Source organism: the organism of the source record quoted next, unplaced genomic scaffold, assembly GCF_019419815.1.
Source record: "Pyrus x bretschneideri cultivar Hongxiangsu unplaced genomic scaffold, Pyrus_bretschneideri_v1 Contig14, whole genome shotgun sequence".
In the NCBI taxonomy this organism is placed as follows: domain Eukaryota; kingdom Viridiplantae; phylum Streptophyta; class Magnoliopsida; order Rosales; family Rosaceae; genus Pyrus; species Pyrus x bretschneideri.
The window spans coordinates 1,212,949-1,229,985 of NW_025999435.1; the positions used below are offsets into that span (position 1 = coordinate 1,212,949).

The 17,037-nt window shown below is 36.4% G+C and overlaps 2 protein-coding genes and 1 pseudogene across 4 annotated transcripts; 1 reads left to right on the plus strand and 2 right to left on the minus strand.

The window, feature by feature from the left end:
* Positions 1 to 7,330: 7,330 nt before the first annotated feature.
* LOC103962561 (protein RALF-like 24) lies at positions 7,331 to 8,139 on the minus strand. Its single transcript, XM_009375279.3, has one exon. It carries the CDS (start codon positions 7,883 to 7,885, stop codon positions 7,538 to 7,540), a length of 348 nt encoding a protein of 115 aa, XP_009373554.2. The 5' UTR covers positions 7,886 to 8,139; the 3' UTR covers positions 7,331 to 7,537.
* An 801-nt stretch (positions 8,140 to 8,940) lies between these two features.
* On the minus strand, positions 8,941 to 12,387 carry LOC103962560 (heat stress transcription factor A-5). Of its 3 annotated transcripts, none has more exons than XR_669581.3 (3): positions 12,095 to 12,387; positions 9,799 to 11,095; positions 8,941 to 9,302 (listed from the first exon to the last, which is right to left on the minus strand). XR_669581.3 is itself a non-coding variant. In XM_009375278.3 (3 exons), exons 1-2 carry the CDS (start codon positions 12,314 to 12,316, stop codon positions 9,866 to 9,868), a joined length of 1,452 nt encoding a protein of 483 aa, XP_009373553.2. In that variant the 5' UTR covers positions 12,317 to 12,387; the 3' UTR covers positions 8,941 to 9,302; positions 9,835 to 9,865. The 3 variants fall into 3 exon arrangements, 2 of the variants coding, with proteins under 2 accessions (XP_009373553.2, XP_009373551.2); XM_009375278.3 differs by having other exon boundaries at positions 9,835 to 11,095; XM_009375276.3 differs by lacking the exon at positions 8,941 to 9,302 and having other exon boundaries at positions 9,446 to 11,095.
* Positions 12,388 to 15,541: 3,154 nt separating this feature from the next.
* Positions 15,542 to 16,886, plus strand: LOC103962603 (annotated as a pseudogene).
* Positions 16,887 to 17,037: the final 151 nt, after the last annotated feature.

Consider the following 17,037-nt stretch of genomic DNA (forward strand, 5'->3'; position numbering starts at 1 on the left):
TTGTTTCTGGAAACTCACACGAAAACTTCCCAGTGGGTCACCCATCCTGAGATTGCTTTCGCACGAACTCGCTTAACTTCAAAGTTCTTACGGAACCTGATGCCAATGAGCTCCCAAAAGGCTTTGTGCTAGGTAGAGATGGAAATATACATATAAGGATCACCCCCCTGTGCAATGTGGAATCTTACAATCCATTCCCCTTCGAGGCCTGATGTCCTCGTCGGCTCACCACAACCAAGGTTAGGCTCTGATACCAAATTGTCACATCCCGGCCCAAGCCCCCACCACATCTTGGGCTTAACTCCACCGTAACACGATATTGTCTGCTCTGGGCCCCGACCACGCCCTCACGGTTTTGTTTCTAGGAACTCACACGAGAACTTCCTAGTAGGTCACCTATCCTAGGATTGCTTTTGTGCGAACTCGCTTTAACTTCGAAGTTCCTACGGAACCCAAAGCTAATGAGCTCCCAAAAGGCCTCGTACTAGGTAAAGATGAGAATATACATATAAGGATCACTCCCCTGAGTGATGTGGGATCTTACAACTATTGGTCAAAGTAATTTAATCAAATTTTAAAAAGACACAGATGCTAAATGATATAGAAAGACTGTAGAGAATTCTACTTTTCCCAAAAATATAGTTGATGGAACGGGCCAATGTTTAATATATGTAATTGAATGTGCTAAAACATTAGAGTGTTCGACAATTTTGTTTTGGAATCTTTTAGAGCTTTGACCAATTCAAGATAATGATTACCTTAAGCATTTAGAAACATGTTATTATCAGATGATGCGTACCTATATATATATATTATCAAAGTTGTTAGAGATTGAAGTGAAACGGGAGCCATGTATTATTCTATTTATTTTCTTTACTAGTATCAAATAAGAGAAATGAACGTAGAGATGGACAAATGAGGAAAACATGATTATTACTTTTTGCTTTTCATTTTTTTGTACTACCCATACGATATAAGCATACGTCTTTTTTAATACATGTAAAAGGCTTACACATCAAAACAATAAAAACCAAACTTTTACTATTTAAGCAATATACTTTTGACTTCTATTCTTCCACTTTCCACCCTTAGCCATATGTGGTTGTTTTTTTTTATGTGGGCATTCACACCAATTTCACAACATAAATCATTACTTGAGTATTTATAGTCTCAACAATTACTAATGTTAGTGAGAAATAATTCAAGAATTAATTACAAAAAACAAAAAGGCACAACCTTGTATTACTTGTAGGGCAAGTAACCCCATTATTTTTCTTTAAAAAGGCACAAGGTACGGAGAAATATCATCATAGTAATTCCTAAGCCTATTTTTTCTCTTTATGCAGCTGCACCCCCCTCTCTCTCCTTCAGTTAAATTTAGGCCACAACGCATTGTTAAACACGCTCCTGACACTGAGCTAAGGAACTGAATGCTTGTTTACTACAAAACCGTTCACAATATTCATCAAGCAATCCAAGTAATCTATAAAACATGGTTTCAATTTCAATATTTTTTCAGCAATGATTACATGAAACATTCACCATGAAGCATGAACTCTAATTTTACGTTTTTTTTTTTTTTTCAAATTGTAGATTCAGCTTAAATTTATTGTTCTTATAATTGTGGTGAATTGAATATGCGTGAATAAGAGAAGAAAAAAAATGGGATTTTTCAAACCCTACACGTATGGGAGCCGCATCCTGAAGCCGCGCTGCCCGAGCCACCAAGTCGTTCCTGCTCCAAAACTCTAAGGTCCAAAACAAAGCCGTTTTGCATCACCTTTCTTACGGACCTGGGCTGCCTGCAGTCGACTCGCAACCCAATTGGGCATATGCACCAAACCGTCCCACTTGGTTTTTTTCTTTTGGGCCTTGTTTTATTTTTGGCTCGCATGAAATAACAAGCTCATGGGTTAGGCCTTCTTTTTCACTTTTCCTTCTTAGCCCAATAATTTGGTATATAATCTGTTAACCCATTTACTTCTCCTTTGTTGCCCAACAACCCAACAACCACTCTTTGGGACCTGTAAGCCACAACAGCCCCATATTTTGGGTCGTCACTCATTCTTTTCACACATAAGTCCCGAAGCTATTCCCCTTCACTACATATGTATATTGTGTTTGTTTGCAGGTATCATGAACATAGAGTTCGTACTTAAACTCGAACTTGAAGTTTTGAAAATAAGTGCCATAGAAATTCGAAGTTTCATAAAACAATACACCCGTAAAAATCTGGAGTTCTTGTAGGTGATTTGTTAGGATTCCATGGTGGATGATGCTTTTAAAAACAACTGTAAAATTTAGTTTGTGCAAATTACTTTGTTGTCCATAATTTTATTTTGTGATAGAAGACAAAAATATTTTTTCACCCTCTTATAGTTGACAAAAAGAGTTTCATTAATATATGGTTTAAATTAACTTCTTTCATACAAATCTGTTATGTGTAAATAAACTAACTTGAAATAGGTCCAATTTTAAGGAAAGAGATCCTCTCCGGATCCCTTCCACCAAATCCACCCAATCAATCAATCAAGGCCCTTAAAATTTGATCTAACGGCTACAAACAGGGGGTCCTCTTTAAAAGTTATAATAACCTTAGCCGTTGGACTAAATTTCAAGGGTCCGAATTAGGTGATTGGGTAGATTTGGTGAAAGGGATCCGGAAAGGATCCCATTCCCAATTTTATGGCCTAGCAATTAGATTAGTCCAATTTTTAGTTTTTTTATTTTTTATTTAGGTCCATGAATAGGACTCCATGTGTCAGTACTTTTTGTTGTTACGTTGATACTTTGCATTATGATTACTATTTTACTCTACTATAGCTATTCAATGGAAAAAGAAAAAAAAGAAAAAAAAAATGATACGATCGGTACTTTGCTAGCTACTCTTCTTGTGGATAATCGCTCAAAAGGTAGTGACTAGTATCAGACAAAAGTCGCTAGTTTCATACCGATCCATCCTTTTTTTTTTTTTTTTTTTCAATTTGTTATTTTTTTTTGTTAATGTTTCTTTTATTTCTCTTACCATAACAACAAACTATCATATTTATGTTTTTCAAAATATATTTTTTCCGTGCAAAATATATTATAATTCATTTTTAAACACTTGTAATCAATGATTTAAAATCCAAATTTAAAGATATTTTTCTATTTTCTCACTTTAAGAATCAATAAAAATAGTTTCATGACCTAATAATCGGTGGGATCACATCCAAAGGTTTTGCAATATTTTCCTTAACTCCAACGCAAAATATTTCTTAAAGCTAAAAATTTCAAATTTTTTTTCACAAAAAACTGTGTGCTATAAGCTAAAGTTAGAGTCATTCTATTCGCAGCACATAATTTCTAAAATTAATTTAGGACATTTCTAAAATTTCGAACACCTATAAATCTCTTGTGGGGCCTCGCTATTAGTTATATTATTTTTCTATTTTTTTTTTCAACTCAAGTATCCTATTAGTCGGCATAAACCCAAATTTCAGCTGATCTTTTACAATCTAAACTACCTATCATATAAATATTTTTATAGTCTAAACTACATGTTATATAAGTACGTGTACAAGCTAAACTACCTATCATATTATAATATTAGTCGGTATAAACTTATATTTCAACTGATATTTTATTATCTAAACTACCTATTATATAAGTGCTTTTACAGTCTAAACTACCTGCCATATAAGTACTTGTATAAGCTATACTACCTATCGTATTGTAACTACCTATCATGGTGGAATAAGTAATTTTACATGATTCTAACAGTAAGATGTAGTCCTCCATTTTGGTAATGTTAAAAGCCCCCAAAGCTAACACAATCAATGTCAAAAGCCTCTTGAGCAATTACTTACATAAGACAATCAATGTATAATGCTTGCGAATCATGTAGACTAGAATCATGTAACAAATACCAGCAAAAATGAAGCTTACTGTTGTAAACGACTCAACGAAGACATGTAAAATTACTTGCAGTTCTCATAGCTTCATGCAAATTCAAATTAAAATTTAGATACTAATTTGCAGGAATTGCAGTTTTTGATGAAACGACGAGATTTGATGAGTAACTTTTTTTTTTTTTTTTTTTTTTTAATACAACGATATATTTTACACTAAAAAAGATGAGAGTTTTTTATGAAATGAAATGATGCGATTTGATGTGTAACTTAAAGTTCCATGTTAATTCTAGAAGAGTCATGATAAAACATTCAACAACAATCGATGCAACTTTGTTTCAAATTATGGACACTTTAATTGCTATACTTATTAGACCCTACCTATGACTGTGCAATACATTAGACCCATATCAAAACATGAGGATCATGATCCTTTCCTGAGCAAAGGGTGAGGATCCTCCTAACCAAGCCCATCGGGCCGTTGAAATTTTATCCAACGGCTACAAATAGGGGGCCCCTCTAAAAGTTATAATAATTGTAGCCATTGGATAAAATTTCAACGACTCGATGGGTTTGGTCAGAAGGATCCTCACTAGGGATGGGCAAATACCCATTGGTTATGGGTAACCGTGGTTATCCGCCTATTTAAATTTGACGGTTATTGTTATGGGTAACCGTTTAGATAAATAAACGGTTATGAGTATAACCGTTTACCCATGAAATTTAAATGAGCGGTTATATATGGGTATTACATGCGGTTATAAACGGGTACTCATTTAACTGTTTATTTTAATATATGTAAAACTAAAAAAAAAAAAAAAAAGGTTTCTAACTAGGTTTAGTATCATGAGATATATTTGGTTATAAAGGGCCATATAATATATATATATATATATATATATATATATTTATGCCTCACTTGAGAGAAAAATATAGTTGATAGAACGGGCTAATGTTTAATATATGTGATTGAATGTGTTAAAGCATTAGTGTTCGACAGTTTTGTTTTGGATTCTTTTGGAGATTTGACTAATTCAAGATAATGATTACCTTGAGTATTTAGAAACATGTTATTATTAAATGATGCGTACATATATATATATATATTTATTTATTTAATTGGCCTCGAGTTTTCAATAAATATTTGACCCCAAAATTAGAAATCGATTAAATGGCTTGGATCGATGAACATATGCTTCTAAATAAAAATCCAAATATTTATCAAATTAGCCTTTTAGCATATTGATGCGTACTTACATATATATATATATATATCTATGTATACAAGAATATTAATTAATCTACAATCATGCATGATTCTTGTAATAGATTGACCGTCAAATAATTGGGAGACATCGCATATATTCATAAATAATATTGCCGTTAATATAAAAATACATGATAAATGTACTTATAACGGTATTTAATAGTTAGAAAAAAGAAAATTATGACAAATTTCTTTTTAATTTTCAAGTTGTTAAAAAAATAGGTAGACGGGTAAAAAAAAAAAAGGTAAACGGATACGTGGTTATGGGTAAATGGGTATGGTTAACCGTTTATAAACGGTTATGGGTATGGGTATACCCGTTTATGTAAATACCCAATGGGTAAACGGTTATGTGGGTAAAAGCTTAAACGGTTATAGGTAAATAACCACAGTTACCGGTCCACTATAACCGTTGCTCATCCCTAATTGTTATTAGTATTTAAAAAATTTTAATTTTGTATTTTAATTTTTTTACAAATAGAAAGAAAAATGCATTTATGAAAAGTGCAGAATAATATTTTTAGAGTACTAATCAGTCCCACTTCTATTTCGATCAATTGACTTTTACCAAAGTTGGATATATCTTATACGCAAAGTTTGGGCTTCCAGTATCCACATAAAAGAGTAACTTGAACAGCAAGCAACAAGTAGCAGCCAAGCAGACTACTAGAAAGACTTGTAAACAAACTTGGATTTGATGGGAGAATTTATTCAAAATGGTCTTTGAGATTAACATAACTTCTTACTTTTTTTACCTAAGAATGAAAATAGATAGATGACCATGTGGCCACTATTTTAAGGTATTTTGTAAAACCAACCCTCTACGTAACAAAAATGTTGGCAGATTTTTCACGGAATGAACAAAATGATTTACGATAGACAAACTCATGGATCATTTTTATCGATTTGAGGATGAGTGAAAGGCCTGTCGCAGAGGGTTTGGCTTTGTTGGCTTTTCCAATGAACTTCCTGACGGACTGCTTCCTGGAAGGTACATCGATCAGATTCTTAGGCAAAAGGTACAACAATGTGCTCAAACTAAGTTTAGATAACATAGTATCATGCACTACTAGGAAATCTGATTCTGATGGGGACGAGTTCATTGGTGGAATAGGTTACATAAGAAGCCTGCAAATGTTTGAGTCAAGTTGAAGGAGATTTCAAGCTCGAAAACTGCTCTTCCGGAGCAGATTCGCTGCGTTGAGATGTTAAGGCTGGACATTTTCCGGGGCATTGCTCTCTCTGTAGATGTCGACTTGAGTCATGTTTGCGGTTGGAAGATAACGTTCAACAATTAGCAATGTTTGGCATCGGAAAATCTTAAACTGAAGCGCCGAAGGCAGCACTGCATGGTCATGTTCTGCTATAATGATAACCGGAAGATTTAAGCTAAAACCTCATTTAGAAGTGAAGAGAAATATTAGTCGGAAGTTGAATAGGTTCTAATTGAAAATCTTCCCTTCCCTTTTGTCTCTGTCATCCACTCAGAATACCTGTGAGTCTTACTCTCAAGAGAATATCCAACACCGATATGCACTGTTATTTGTTAAGCACCCCCACCCACCTAGCTCTCTCTTGCATGTTTTGATTTGGAAAGTGATTTTCATACTTCCGTTTACTTTTTCTGCACTTTTGCTCTTGTTTTTATCCGTTGATATTCTTTCGGTTTATTCAATTCAAAAGCTAAAAAAAGAAGGAAAAAAAAAAGGATGTGCACAAGAAAAAAAAGTGCGAAAATCATACCACACTAACTAGTCTACTATTATTAACCGTTTCTGCATCCTTAACCTTTTTCTTTCTAGAACCCGAAATTCATCAATCTAATCTCTCTTTTGGGGTTTATTGTCTCATTAGTGGCCAATCAATCATGCAATATATTTATCCCTCACGCAAGACCATCTATCACTGGAAAGATTTTTCAGTGTGCTTGAAACACAGTTTGATACACCAAATGTCATAATACAATTGTTCAAAGTTTTATTTTCTACAATTTCTAATCAATTATATTATGTCACTCGGTATATCAGCCCGTGTTTTCGACATAGTAAAGAACTTCTCCATCATTGAAACTTATAAAAACAAAATAAACCCTAAAATCTCCAAATTTACCCCCCTAAAACCAAAATCCCCAAAATTCATGTAACCAGCACCAATCCCACATTCATAAAAAGGGTAAAAAAAATCAGATCTCCCATAAAAACCATGCTATTCATACATGATCTAGTATATAACATTTCAAAACATGGGTTCTCAAATATACAATCATACCCAAAATACCCCCAACACAATCCAACATCACCAGATTTGAATGAAAGCACTTCTAGTTCCATTTCTCTCCCAACTAGGGTTCCACATCCTGTAATTACAGCGAATTCTGATGTCAATTACCTCTTGCACATCCCGTGATGACCTCGCACCCTCTGTTGTACGGATTGGCCGCCACAGCGTGACAGTTGTAGTAGGAAGCCCCTGGTGTTCCACATGGAACCGAGTCCCTCTTGAGAGTCCCGTAGCTTATGTACTTCGTCTGCATTGCCAGAATCCTCCTGCTGCTCTCTGACTCCATCTCCGGCTCTGTCATGCACTCCCCAAGCTTCTCGCTGCAGCCACTTCTTCCCGCCATGGCAGCCTCGATTCCGCTCCCTTTGAGTGAAACCCCATTGCAGATTGGGAAGTGGGTGTGGATTAAAAGGAGGGATACGTAGAAAATTAGAGTGGGTTTGGGCATTTTTTCTTTCTTTTTCCTTTTTGCTTTGTGGGTTCTTTGTTTTTGTGGAGGGTCGTTGGACTGTGGAAGGAAAGGAAAGGAAAGTGATATTCTTAGTGGTTGGAGGGTTCATTAAATGGGCTATGAGACATGATCATTGTTTTAGCATAGACATGTCATGTGGGACGAAGCAATTAATGGCGATTCAATATCTTGTGAACCCACTTTATTAATCTGTTGGGTATCGCATTTAAATTCTTTCATTGATCAAGCAAAAATGATCCGATCACATATACCAGTTGCAAATGGGAAAACAAAGATAGATGTGCCTAACAGATGTCAAACCATTGTCCTAGAACCAGAAGGACAGGACACCATTAACGTTCATCGGACAACCCTCGAAAGTAGGTTTGCCGCACCTAGTGGTCAGTCACATTCGATGGCGGCTAGTCAATCATCTGCTCCTACTCATAAGTGTGGCAGACCTGTTAGTTCAAATGATTCACAATTGTGGAAAAGGAAACCAACGGCACAAACTAGGAAACTAGTGTAGATCCGATTATCGCTTACTCATCCTAACTTACACATGAGGTTACTCTAAGTTATAGTAGCGCCCTTGAATTTGAGTTTGGACCCAAAATTGACATGGCTGGGGTCGTAACTGGACAGCCTTGGCAACCCGAAAATGAGTGGAAGGGTTGGGTTTTTTGGTTTGGAATTGGGTCTAGCCTTAACAATTAAGGATGGGTGGAACCGTGGAAGATCGTCCAAAATCTTGCGATTATTTGTATGAAGAATAAATCAATTGTTACTTTTAATCCACTGTGAACACTTTTGACAGGCTCACTTGTTCATTCGAATAATTGACATGTCTTCTGCATTAAAAGATGGAGTGTCGAAGATGGCTATCAAACAACAAACTAAAAACGAAATGAGTATCAAACAGGCCTTATAATACATTCTCTTTTTGTTATCGGAAAGACAATATTTCATTAAGCCCGGCTAAACCGGATTACAATCATGAAAACGAAGGTCTCCAACGTAACCAGAGGCTCCTCAAACCAAACCATATCAAGTAACAAGAAATCTGCATAACTATCATATTACGACGATTCGAAGCCGGCTATTAACATAAATATAGTTGCTACAGTATTGTATATTGACCATTTATGAAAACACACCAAATATTGAACCAAATTGAGGAAAACTTGAGCAATGCGGAAAAAAAGGTACTAAATGAGCATACCCAAAAAAGCAGATTAGATTTCACACAATCTCAATACATCTCTACACATCCGGAAACCAAATTAAATCTAAAGAGCGGGCGATGACAGAATAAGGGGCCAAGCGCATGGTGTTTACGAGAATGTAAACTAGTTGTCAACATAACTGCTTGAACAATCGATGTATTCTGATTGTTGGAATGTAGAACAGAGACCTGTAAAATAAAAATGAAAACAATGATATAACTTATAGACTAAAAGATCGGCTTTTAGCATATCCTCAAATTGTTTTGATAGAAGCAGTCAAAAATTGATTCAGTATGAACTAACAGATCATCACAAAACGCCAAGTTTCAGGTTGAGATCGATATTTTGTTTTTCCATGCGGTCACTTAATGTGCACAAAAATTTAGCACGGGAAACGGATACATCAAGGATATACACAAACAGAATCTAATGTCAGACAAATTGTGAATTGCCCAACTATTTATCAGTTAGAAATCTATAACCATGCACTAAAAGTGTGTTGTTGCAGCATATGCATCAATACCACACTGGTAACACTGACACAGCTTTATCAGAATACGCTAACATGACAATGAACAGTAGCCAGTGATGACTAAGAACTAATTGCATATTGGCATGAACTTATCCAACCAATAACAGGCAATGTCATGTCAAGTTTCAGATCTTATATAATGTGAATCTTACAAATCAAGGGAGATGGGAGAGAGCTTTGTCGTGAACCTGGATCAGGGCTTCACCACGACTGCAGTACTTAAAGAGTGAGTGTTTCCGCATCCTTGACTGTTCTGGACATTCCATGGCCGAACCTTCCATCATCTTGCTCATCATATGGATTTCCCCTATAATTAGAACTCGCTTCTTCATTCTCTGAACAGCCAGGTCTTTCAGTTAGGAACTGTTCCCAGAAAACATCGTTTACTCTAACAGGAACCAGAGCAGGCGCTTGATTGTTATGTGTGGCTTCTTGGGAGGAAGTTTTAGGTTTGTCATCATCAGCTAGATTTTTGTTTGTAAAGGCTCTTAAATCTGGTTCTTTGCCCTTGTCATTTAGCTCTGATGCTGCAGATTTGTTGATATCCTGACCTACTTGGGGTACTGCAGCTGAGTAAGGACTATTATTGACTTGCGATGGAGTAGATGCAAGAGTGAGATTTAACTGGCAGGATATATTACCATCACCTTCTTCATTAGAAGGCAAACCTGGCTGCAAGGAATGACGTATAGGGCTTCCAACAGTTGGTGCCTTCCGCGATAACAACGAATCCATTTTGAATGCAAAAGATGTTCCGGTATCTGAAAGTTCTAAGGTTTCAGGTGCAAATAAAAGCCCTTCTGTTCTCATCTGTGCTCCTTTAAGTTCTTCAGATATTTTCCTAGTTGAGCTACCCCCATCTTCATTGGAACTCTGCGTGCTAAGCGAAACCAAGTTCATGTCTGAAACAGCTGGTGATAATTCTAGTCTAAGTTTACTTGAGAAGTCTTGGTGGAAAACATTTCCAAACTCAGATATGGAACTACTTTGGTTATCCACAAAACCATTCTCCACGACTGGCTGTAGGTTTTCAATGTCAGGCAATCGCCTTTTCTTATTATATGCTGAGAAATCCATAGATTCAAATTTTCTAGAGAGGTGTTCAATAAAATTAGGGTTGTGAACAGCCTCATCTAAGAATGTCAGCAAATTCTTCTGCCGTTGTTCCATACCACTCACCCGCTGTGCTAAGTTTTCCAACTGAAGCTTTGCAGCAGATCGCTGCTGTTTGAATGTTGAAATACTTGCCTCAAGTGCAGCTTTATCATTTGAAAGCTTCTCTATCTCGTCATCAAGAGCTGCTCTTTCAGGATCAACCATAGAACCTTGAGGATTGCTGTGGCTGTGAATGGGTTTTCTGCGGTGGATATGCTTAAGAAGATGCTTCTGATCTTGTATGAAGTCTTCATTAGCAAATTCCCATCTCTCAGGATCACTCTTTCGAAATCCCTGTGACAAATTCATGTCCAAACATACTCAGTTAAATTATATCGACAGTCACTTCCGACAATATAAAAAAGATGATTACCTAGAGATGATACATTAATTATTGTACAATGTATCTGAAAGAGGATGAGTGCCAGAAACACTGAAATTCATGCATTCGAAAATACAACCAAGGAAGGACCTATGGTTTAATTATTGTACAATGTATCTGAAAGTCAGTTCACGATAGTCACTCCCTGTAACCTCTTGTTGCTTGAAAACCTCAATAGGCAGCCGAAGCACATCTGGTATATGTATCACTAAATATGTACTAAAGGTTTTATAGTCCGGACTGCAAAGCAATGTATTGTTCTAAAAGGGGAACAAAAGAAAGGAGAGAGGTGCCAAAGAATTTTGATAACAGTTTCATTGATCAAGAATTTAGAAATATACATTGGGCTTTTTGGATGCACTCCCACGTAATCGAAACTACAGACCTAAAGTAGGAAATCTTAATGAAACACTTCTGGTACTATTCACTTTAAAAGTCATTCATATACTATTCACTTACACCTTTATTTTGTCATTTTGATTAAAATTAAAGTTTTTGAGGATTTTTCGTTAGTTTTCCTCCTAAAGTATCCCTCTTTTTTTCCTAATTTTTGATGACGAACAAATGTTCTGGAAGCAACAGAAAATACAAATTAAATCCACAATCAACCACCATTTTCAAGTCTGCACATTTAGAGGAAAACATCATCTCCCTAAAATTGGAGCAACCGAAAAGCCCTGCAATTTCCTAAAAATGCTAATACTTGGAAACAGGGAAGTGAAAACTAGCAATAATCCAAACAAAGAAGAGACTAAATCTCCAATCACCCAAACACAGAATTACAAAACACGAAAATTCTCCGAGCAGCATCCAAACAGAAGCAAATTGGGGGCAAAATGTACAATGCTTTCAACATTTTCAAGAATTCAACAATTCACCGAAATCAAAATCTTAAGAGGCAAAGTGCTTACGTATGTATTGAGTTGACGAATGAAGCTGGAGAAGTTGTTGTGCTTGAAATAGGTGGGGAGCAGAACCCGGGCGAACTCGGGCGGGTTCCAGACGACGAAGCTCTTCTTGTTCGAGCTCCACGACACGATCTCGTCCGTCGCGGAATCGTCCACCATGTTGTACGTCTTCAGCAGAAACGGCGCCGGGCCACCGCCTCCACCGGCAGTCGAGCCTCCTTCCATGATGGAGAGTCGGGTCAGGGTTTGGGCGGACTGGATTGGAATCGATTTTGGGATCCGATTGGAACGTTCGAGAGAAATGGAACAAATTTGACGACAGACTGGAGAGGAGAGAGAGAGAGAGGGAGAGAGGGAGAGAGAGAGAGAGAGAGAGAGGACGTCCGAGTCGAGACGCCGCCGGTTGACAGAATTGACTTGAATGCGCATGTCTGTCGCCACGTCATCATTCAAATACAGAACAATACAGCTTTTCTGAATTGGTCATAAATAAAAATACGGTCCACTAGCGTGTAACTTTATTTTAATACGGGCACACCAAATCCGATAATTTCTTGCCTTCTTAAATAACGAAAAACTCATCACTAGATAAGGTAACGTTACCAAAAAAATCTTGCGATCGCCTTAAAACCCAGCATAAGGTCACCAGCTACAATTGTTGTATCAGAGTGAAATGACCGATCTACTCATACTCTAGCACATCGATATAATCGAGGCTGCTCTTTCTCAGTTGTTTATAAATGAAATCAAAGTCCTTCAAGCTAAAGACCTTCCAGATTCAATTTCTAGAACTAGTTTTCCAACAGTTACTTGTTGGGTGTTGACATTTAAAGCTAAGGACCTTCCAGATTCAATTTCTAGAACTGGTTTTCCAACAATTTCTAGAACTAGTCCTTCAAGCTAAAGACCTTCCAGATTCAATTTCTAGAACTATATTTCTCTTAGACCCACCAGCCTAACGTAAACATCTAATTACACATATACCGTCCAGCCCAAACAAATTTTTTAGTTCATCTCTCTCTCTCTCTCTCTCTCTCTCTCTCTCTCTCTCTCTCTCTCTCTCTCTCTCTCTCTCTCGTGTTTGTGAGAGACTCCAGAGTCTAAATATCATAGAAAAGATATGAGATTCTACTGAAAATTTTGAAAAATCACTTTTCTAATGAAGTTACATTTCAAAGTCCAACCCACCCGGCCACTTAGTACTAGTGGTATTCTTTTTTACTTGTAAGTGTAAGGTTTTAGGTTCGAATCTCGTAGATAGCTACAAAAAAAAAAAAAAAAAAAAGTCTAGCCTGCTCGAGTTTTGAATCCTGTAAGAATTTTCCTTTGCTTTGTAAATGTTTCTGTCACATGAAAATGATTGAATGATTACAATTTAAATTGTTAATTTTTTGTTGTTGATCATCTTCAAATATAATAGCAATTTACTGCTAGAGGAGTGAAGGGAAGATGTAGTAGTAGAAAACATGGGTGTTATAATTTTAGTTTTGTTTTTAATTAAATTAATTTTTTTAGTACAAGTGATTATTTGTTTGTTTTATTAATTTATGACATAGATTTCCAATATACGAACAAATGATTCAAATACAACTACCGCTGACAAATAAGCGCTTGTTTACTTAACAGTTATGTGAATAAAAAGAAAGTGAACGAGTTTAACTCATGACTTCCTCCGCTTTTACTTGCACACGTAAGAAATTAAATCTGTAATAAGATGTCTTTAAAGTCCATGTTTACAACAAAAGCAGTCGAACCCTTAACTTATTCTAATCCTAACCTATTTTTCCGCCCATCCTATACCAATTCTTTTGGCTACTCTATCTTGTTAAGCATATCATGATATGCTTGCTTCAGTTGGAGTCATGGTCTCTTGTATTATAACTCCGCTTCCAAAATTAGAAATATAACAAACTGGAAGTATGTTTTAATTAAGGTATTTATACACAAGTTTATGAAAGGGACTTGCTTACAAGAAAAGGCTATGGCAGTAGCAGTACCACTAGATAGTTGACCTGACGATTTGGTGCAATCCAGGTAGTTTTCTTCTGAAAGATTAAAACCGTTTTAGACCATTTCCCGTTTCGTGGGTTGGATGAGATATGTTGTGATAAATTAAAATGAACTTGAGTCCAGTTCGTTGTTTGTTGTGTCAAAATGTGAGATAGATAGGATTAGACATGATGAGTTATGAATCCATAATAGAGTGGGTTATCTAACATATCCTTATACATGAGTTACAAGTCATGTCTTACAAGTCTCTATCAATTTAATCTTATCCCTAAGATCCAATCTCATCCAGCCAACCAAACGGTGCATTTGGATGAGGAGTTTTGAAGTGTCATGAGACTCAGGTTGAATTGTTAAGAATGCACTAAAAAGTAGTATGTTTATTGGTATTGTATTTGTAATGCTTTTAACAATTGCATCTAAAAATACCTTGAGATTAGTTTCTCGTCTAAATATAGGGGTGTGATATCCACACACTATTCTAATTTTTAACCGTTGGATTTGATGAATTAAAGAAGATCAAATAATATAAATTAACAAGGGGTGTGTGGATAACATACTCCTAAATATAATGTATCTCTTTGCTTTTGAGAAAATCAAATATTTTTTTACTCGATCAACAGAAAGAATTCTAACTTGGAGTCTTTTTGGTCTTATTTGGTATAGAAAATTGAACTGATGAGGTTAAATCTCTAAGTTCAAGACATACTGAAGGTAGACGAGAACGATTTTTCATTTTGAAGGGATTAGACATGAAGGAAACTTCTTTCTTCTAATTTCATCATTTTGGGGAGGATTAGGATGGTTGGAAACTTATTCCTTCAGTAATCCATTTCCTACCTTCAAGTGGGTCAAAATTATAATTTTCATCCTTCAACATACTGTAAAAATTCTACATGATCTATTCCAATCTAACCCTCGACACCAAACGATGTCTTTAAGAAAAGAAATCCCGCTAGACGAAAAGTTGTTATACTGCTAATAACCTACTATACAATATTTTATTGTACAAGTGTACAAAAAATGAGTCAAATTACGGCAAGAAAATAGATTGAAAGCAGTATACAATCAAAGAAAAAAGTTGAGAGGATTTAGAGGGAGTTTAGGTGAGAATTAAGTTGGCACATCATTAATTAACATCGACTACAATACTGCTTGAACTACTGTGTGTTAGTTATACCTTAATCAGGATTATAAAAATAAAAATAAAAATAAAACGAATTTGGAATTAGGTTAATAGTGAATGTAACGTAGGTTCGAAGCCATAAGGTTATAAACCAAACCCTCTTCTCACATTTTCATCTTCTTCTTTGAGAGTTGAGTGAGTCAGTAACCAGATATATTCAATGGTGGTGGGGATCAATGGCCAGAAAGGTATCCCAAGAAGTCTGGGTTGGCATAATAGTCTCTTTTTATATTTTATGCATTTCTTTCTTTTGCTTAATGTATTCAACTTCATTGGGAGCCAACAATGTGTTCAATCTTTCGGTGAATAAACAAGTTCACCTCAATCACACCGATGACGATTCATGCTTGAATTGTTACATTTACTTCCATGACGGTCTTCCTGCAAGATTCAACTATGACTTCCTCAACAATTGTGAGTCTCTTAGTCGAGGTACTAGTAGTAGCAACAAACCGAGTATGTGTCCACACCTCGTAATTTTGGGGCTTGGTCCGGATGTTAGCAACCCGGAAGGGGTTGTGTCCAACAAAAGTTGGTATAAAACAAATCCCTACTTGTTAGAAGTCATATTCCACAACAGGATGAAGAAGTATGAGTGTTTGACAAGCAACTCCACTCTTGCTTCAGCCATTTGTGTGCCATTCTATCCTAGCATGGATGTTGGTGTCCATCTGTGGGATTCTAACGTCGAAATCAGAGATGCTTAAGCCAAGGATTTTGTCAAATGGATTTTGGGACAACCCGAATGGAGGAAAATGTGGGGGAGAGACCATTTCTTTGCTTCTGGGAGGACTGCTTGGGATTTCAGGAGGCAAAGGGATGATAGTTCTGATTGGGGAAGTAAACTCAGGTTCTTGCCCGAGTCCCTGAACATGACTATGTTAACAGTAGAAGGAAGCGAATGGAAAAACAACATGGCAATTCCGTACCCGATTAACTTTCATCCTACAAAGGACAGTGAGGTGGTTGCATGGCAAAACAAGGTGAGGAAACAAGAAAGGCCTTATTTGTTTACTTTCGCAGGTGCACCGAGGCCTAACTTGGAAGGTTCTATCCGTGGAAAACTTATCGAACATTGCCAAGCTTCAAATAACTGCAATTTTTTACACTGCACAGAAAAGATTTGTGGCAATCCGATTACAGTTATGAGGGCGTTTCAGAGCTCAGTTTACTACTTGCAGCCAGTCGGGGACTCATTCACTAGGAGATCAGCTTTTGACTCGTTTCGGGCTGGTTGCATTCCAGTTTTCTTTCATCCAGCTACCGCGTACACTCAATATTTATGGTACTTACCAAAGGATCATACCAAATATTCAGTGTTTATTCCCGCGAAGGATGGAAAAATTTGAAAGAAGGCAGAATTGAGAATATCTTGCTTGGAATTTCGAAGGAAAAGGGGGCGGCCATGAGAGAGGAGGTCATAAGGCTAATACCAAAACTGGTATATGCAGATCCCAGGGGAAGATTAAAGATTCCCGATGCATTTGATATAGCTGTGCACGGAATGCTTGACAGAATAGAGAACGTTAGAAAGGTGATGAATGAGGGAGGGATCCAAGTGCTGACTTTGCTGGTCTTGAGAATGATATTCAAATTTCCTGATAGTATAGACTAAAAAACTTGGAGTAATTTATAGTGCATGTAAAATATGTTGAAAGCCATTACTTGTACTTCCTCCTTTTTGTTCTATTCAATTTAGGTTTCAAAACTCAATTAATAAATAAGGAGGTAAACTGAATATTAGAGAATTTTT

Excerpts from the sequence above, each read along its gene's own strand:
- LOC103962561 (XM_009375279.3), bottom strand. The coding sequence starts at position 7,885 with ATGCCCAAACCCACTCTAATTTTCTACGTATCCCTCCTTTTAATCCAC.
- LOC103962560 (XM_009375278.3), bottom strand. The coding sequence starts at position 12,316 with ATGGAAGGAGGCTCGACTGCCGGTGGAGGCGGTGGCCCGGCGCCGTTT. Across the intron at positions 11,096-12,094 it reads TTCGTCAACTCAATACATAC|GGATTTCGAAAGAGTGATCC; the intron begins GTAAGCACTTTG and ends AATTTGTCACAG.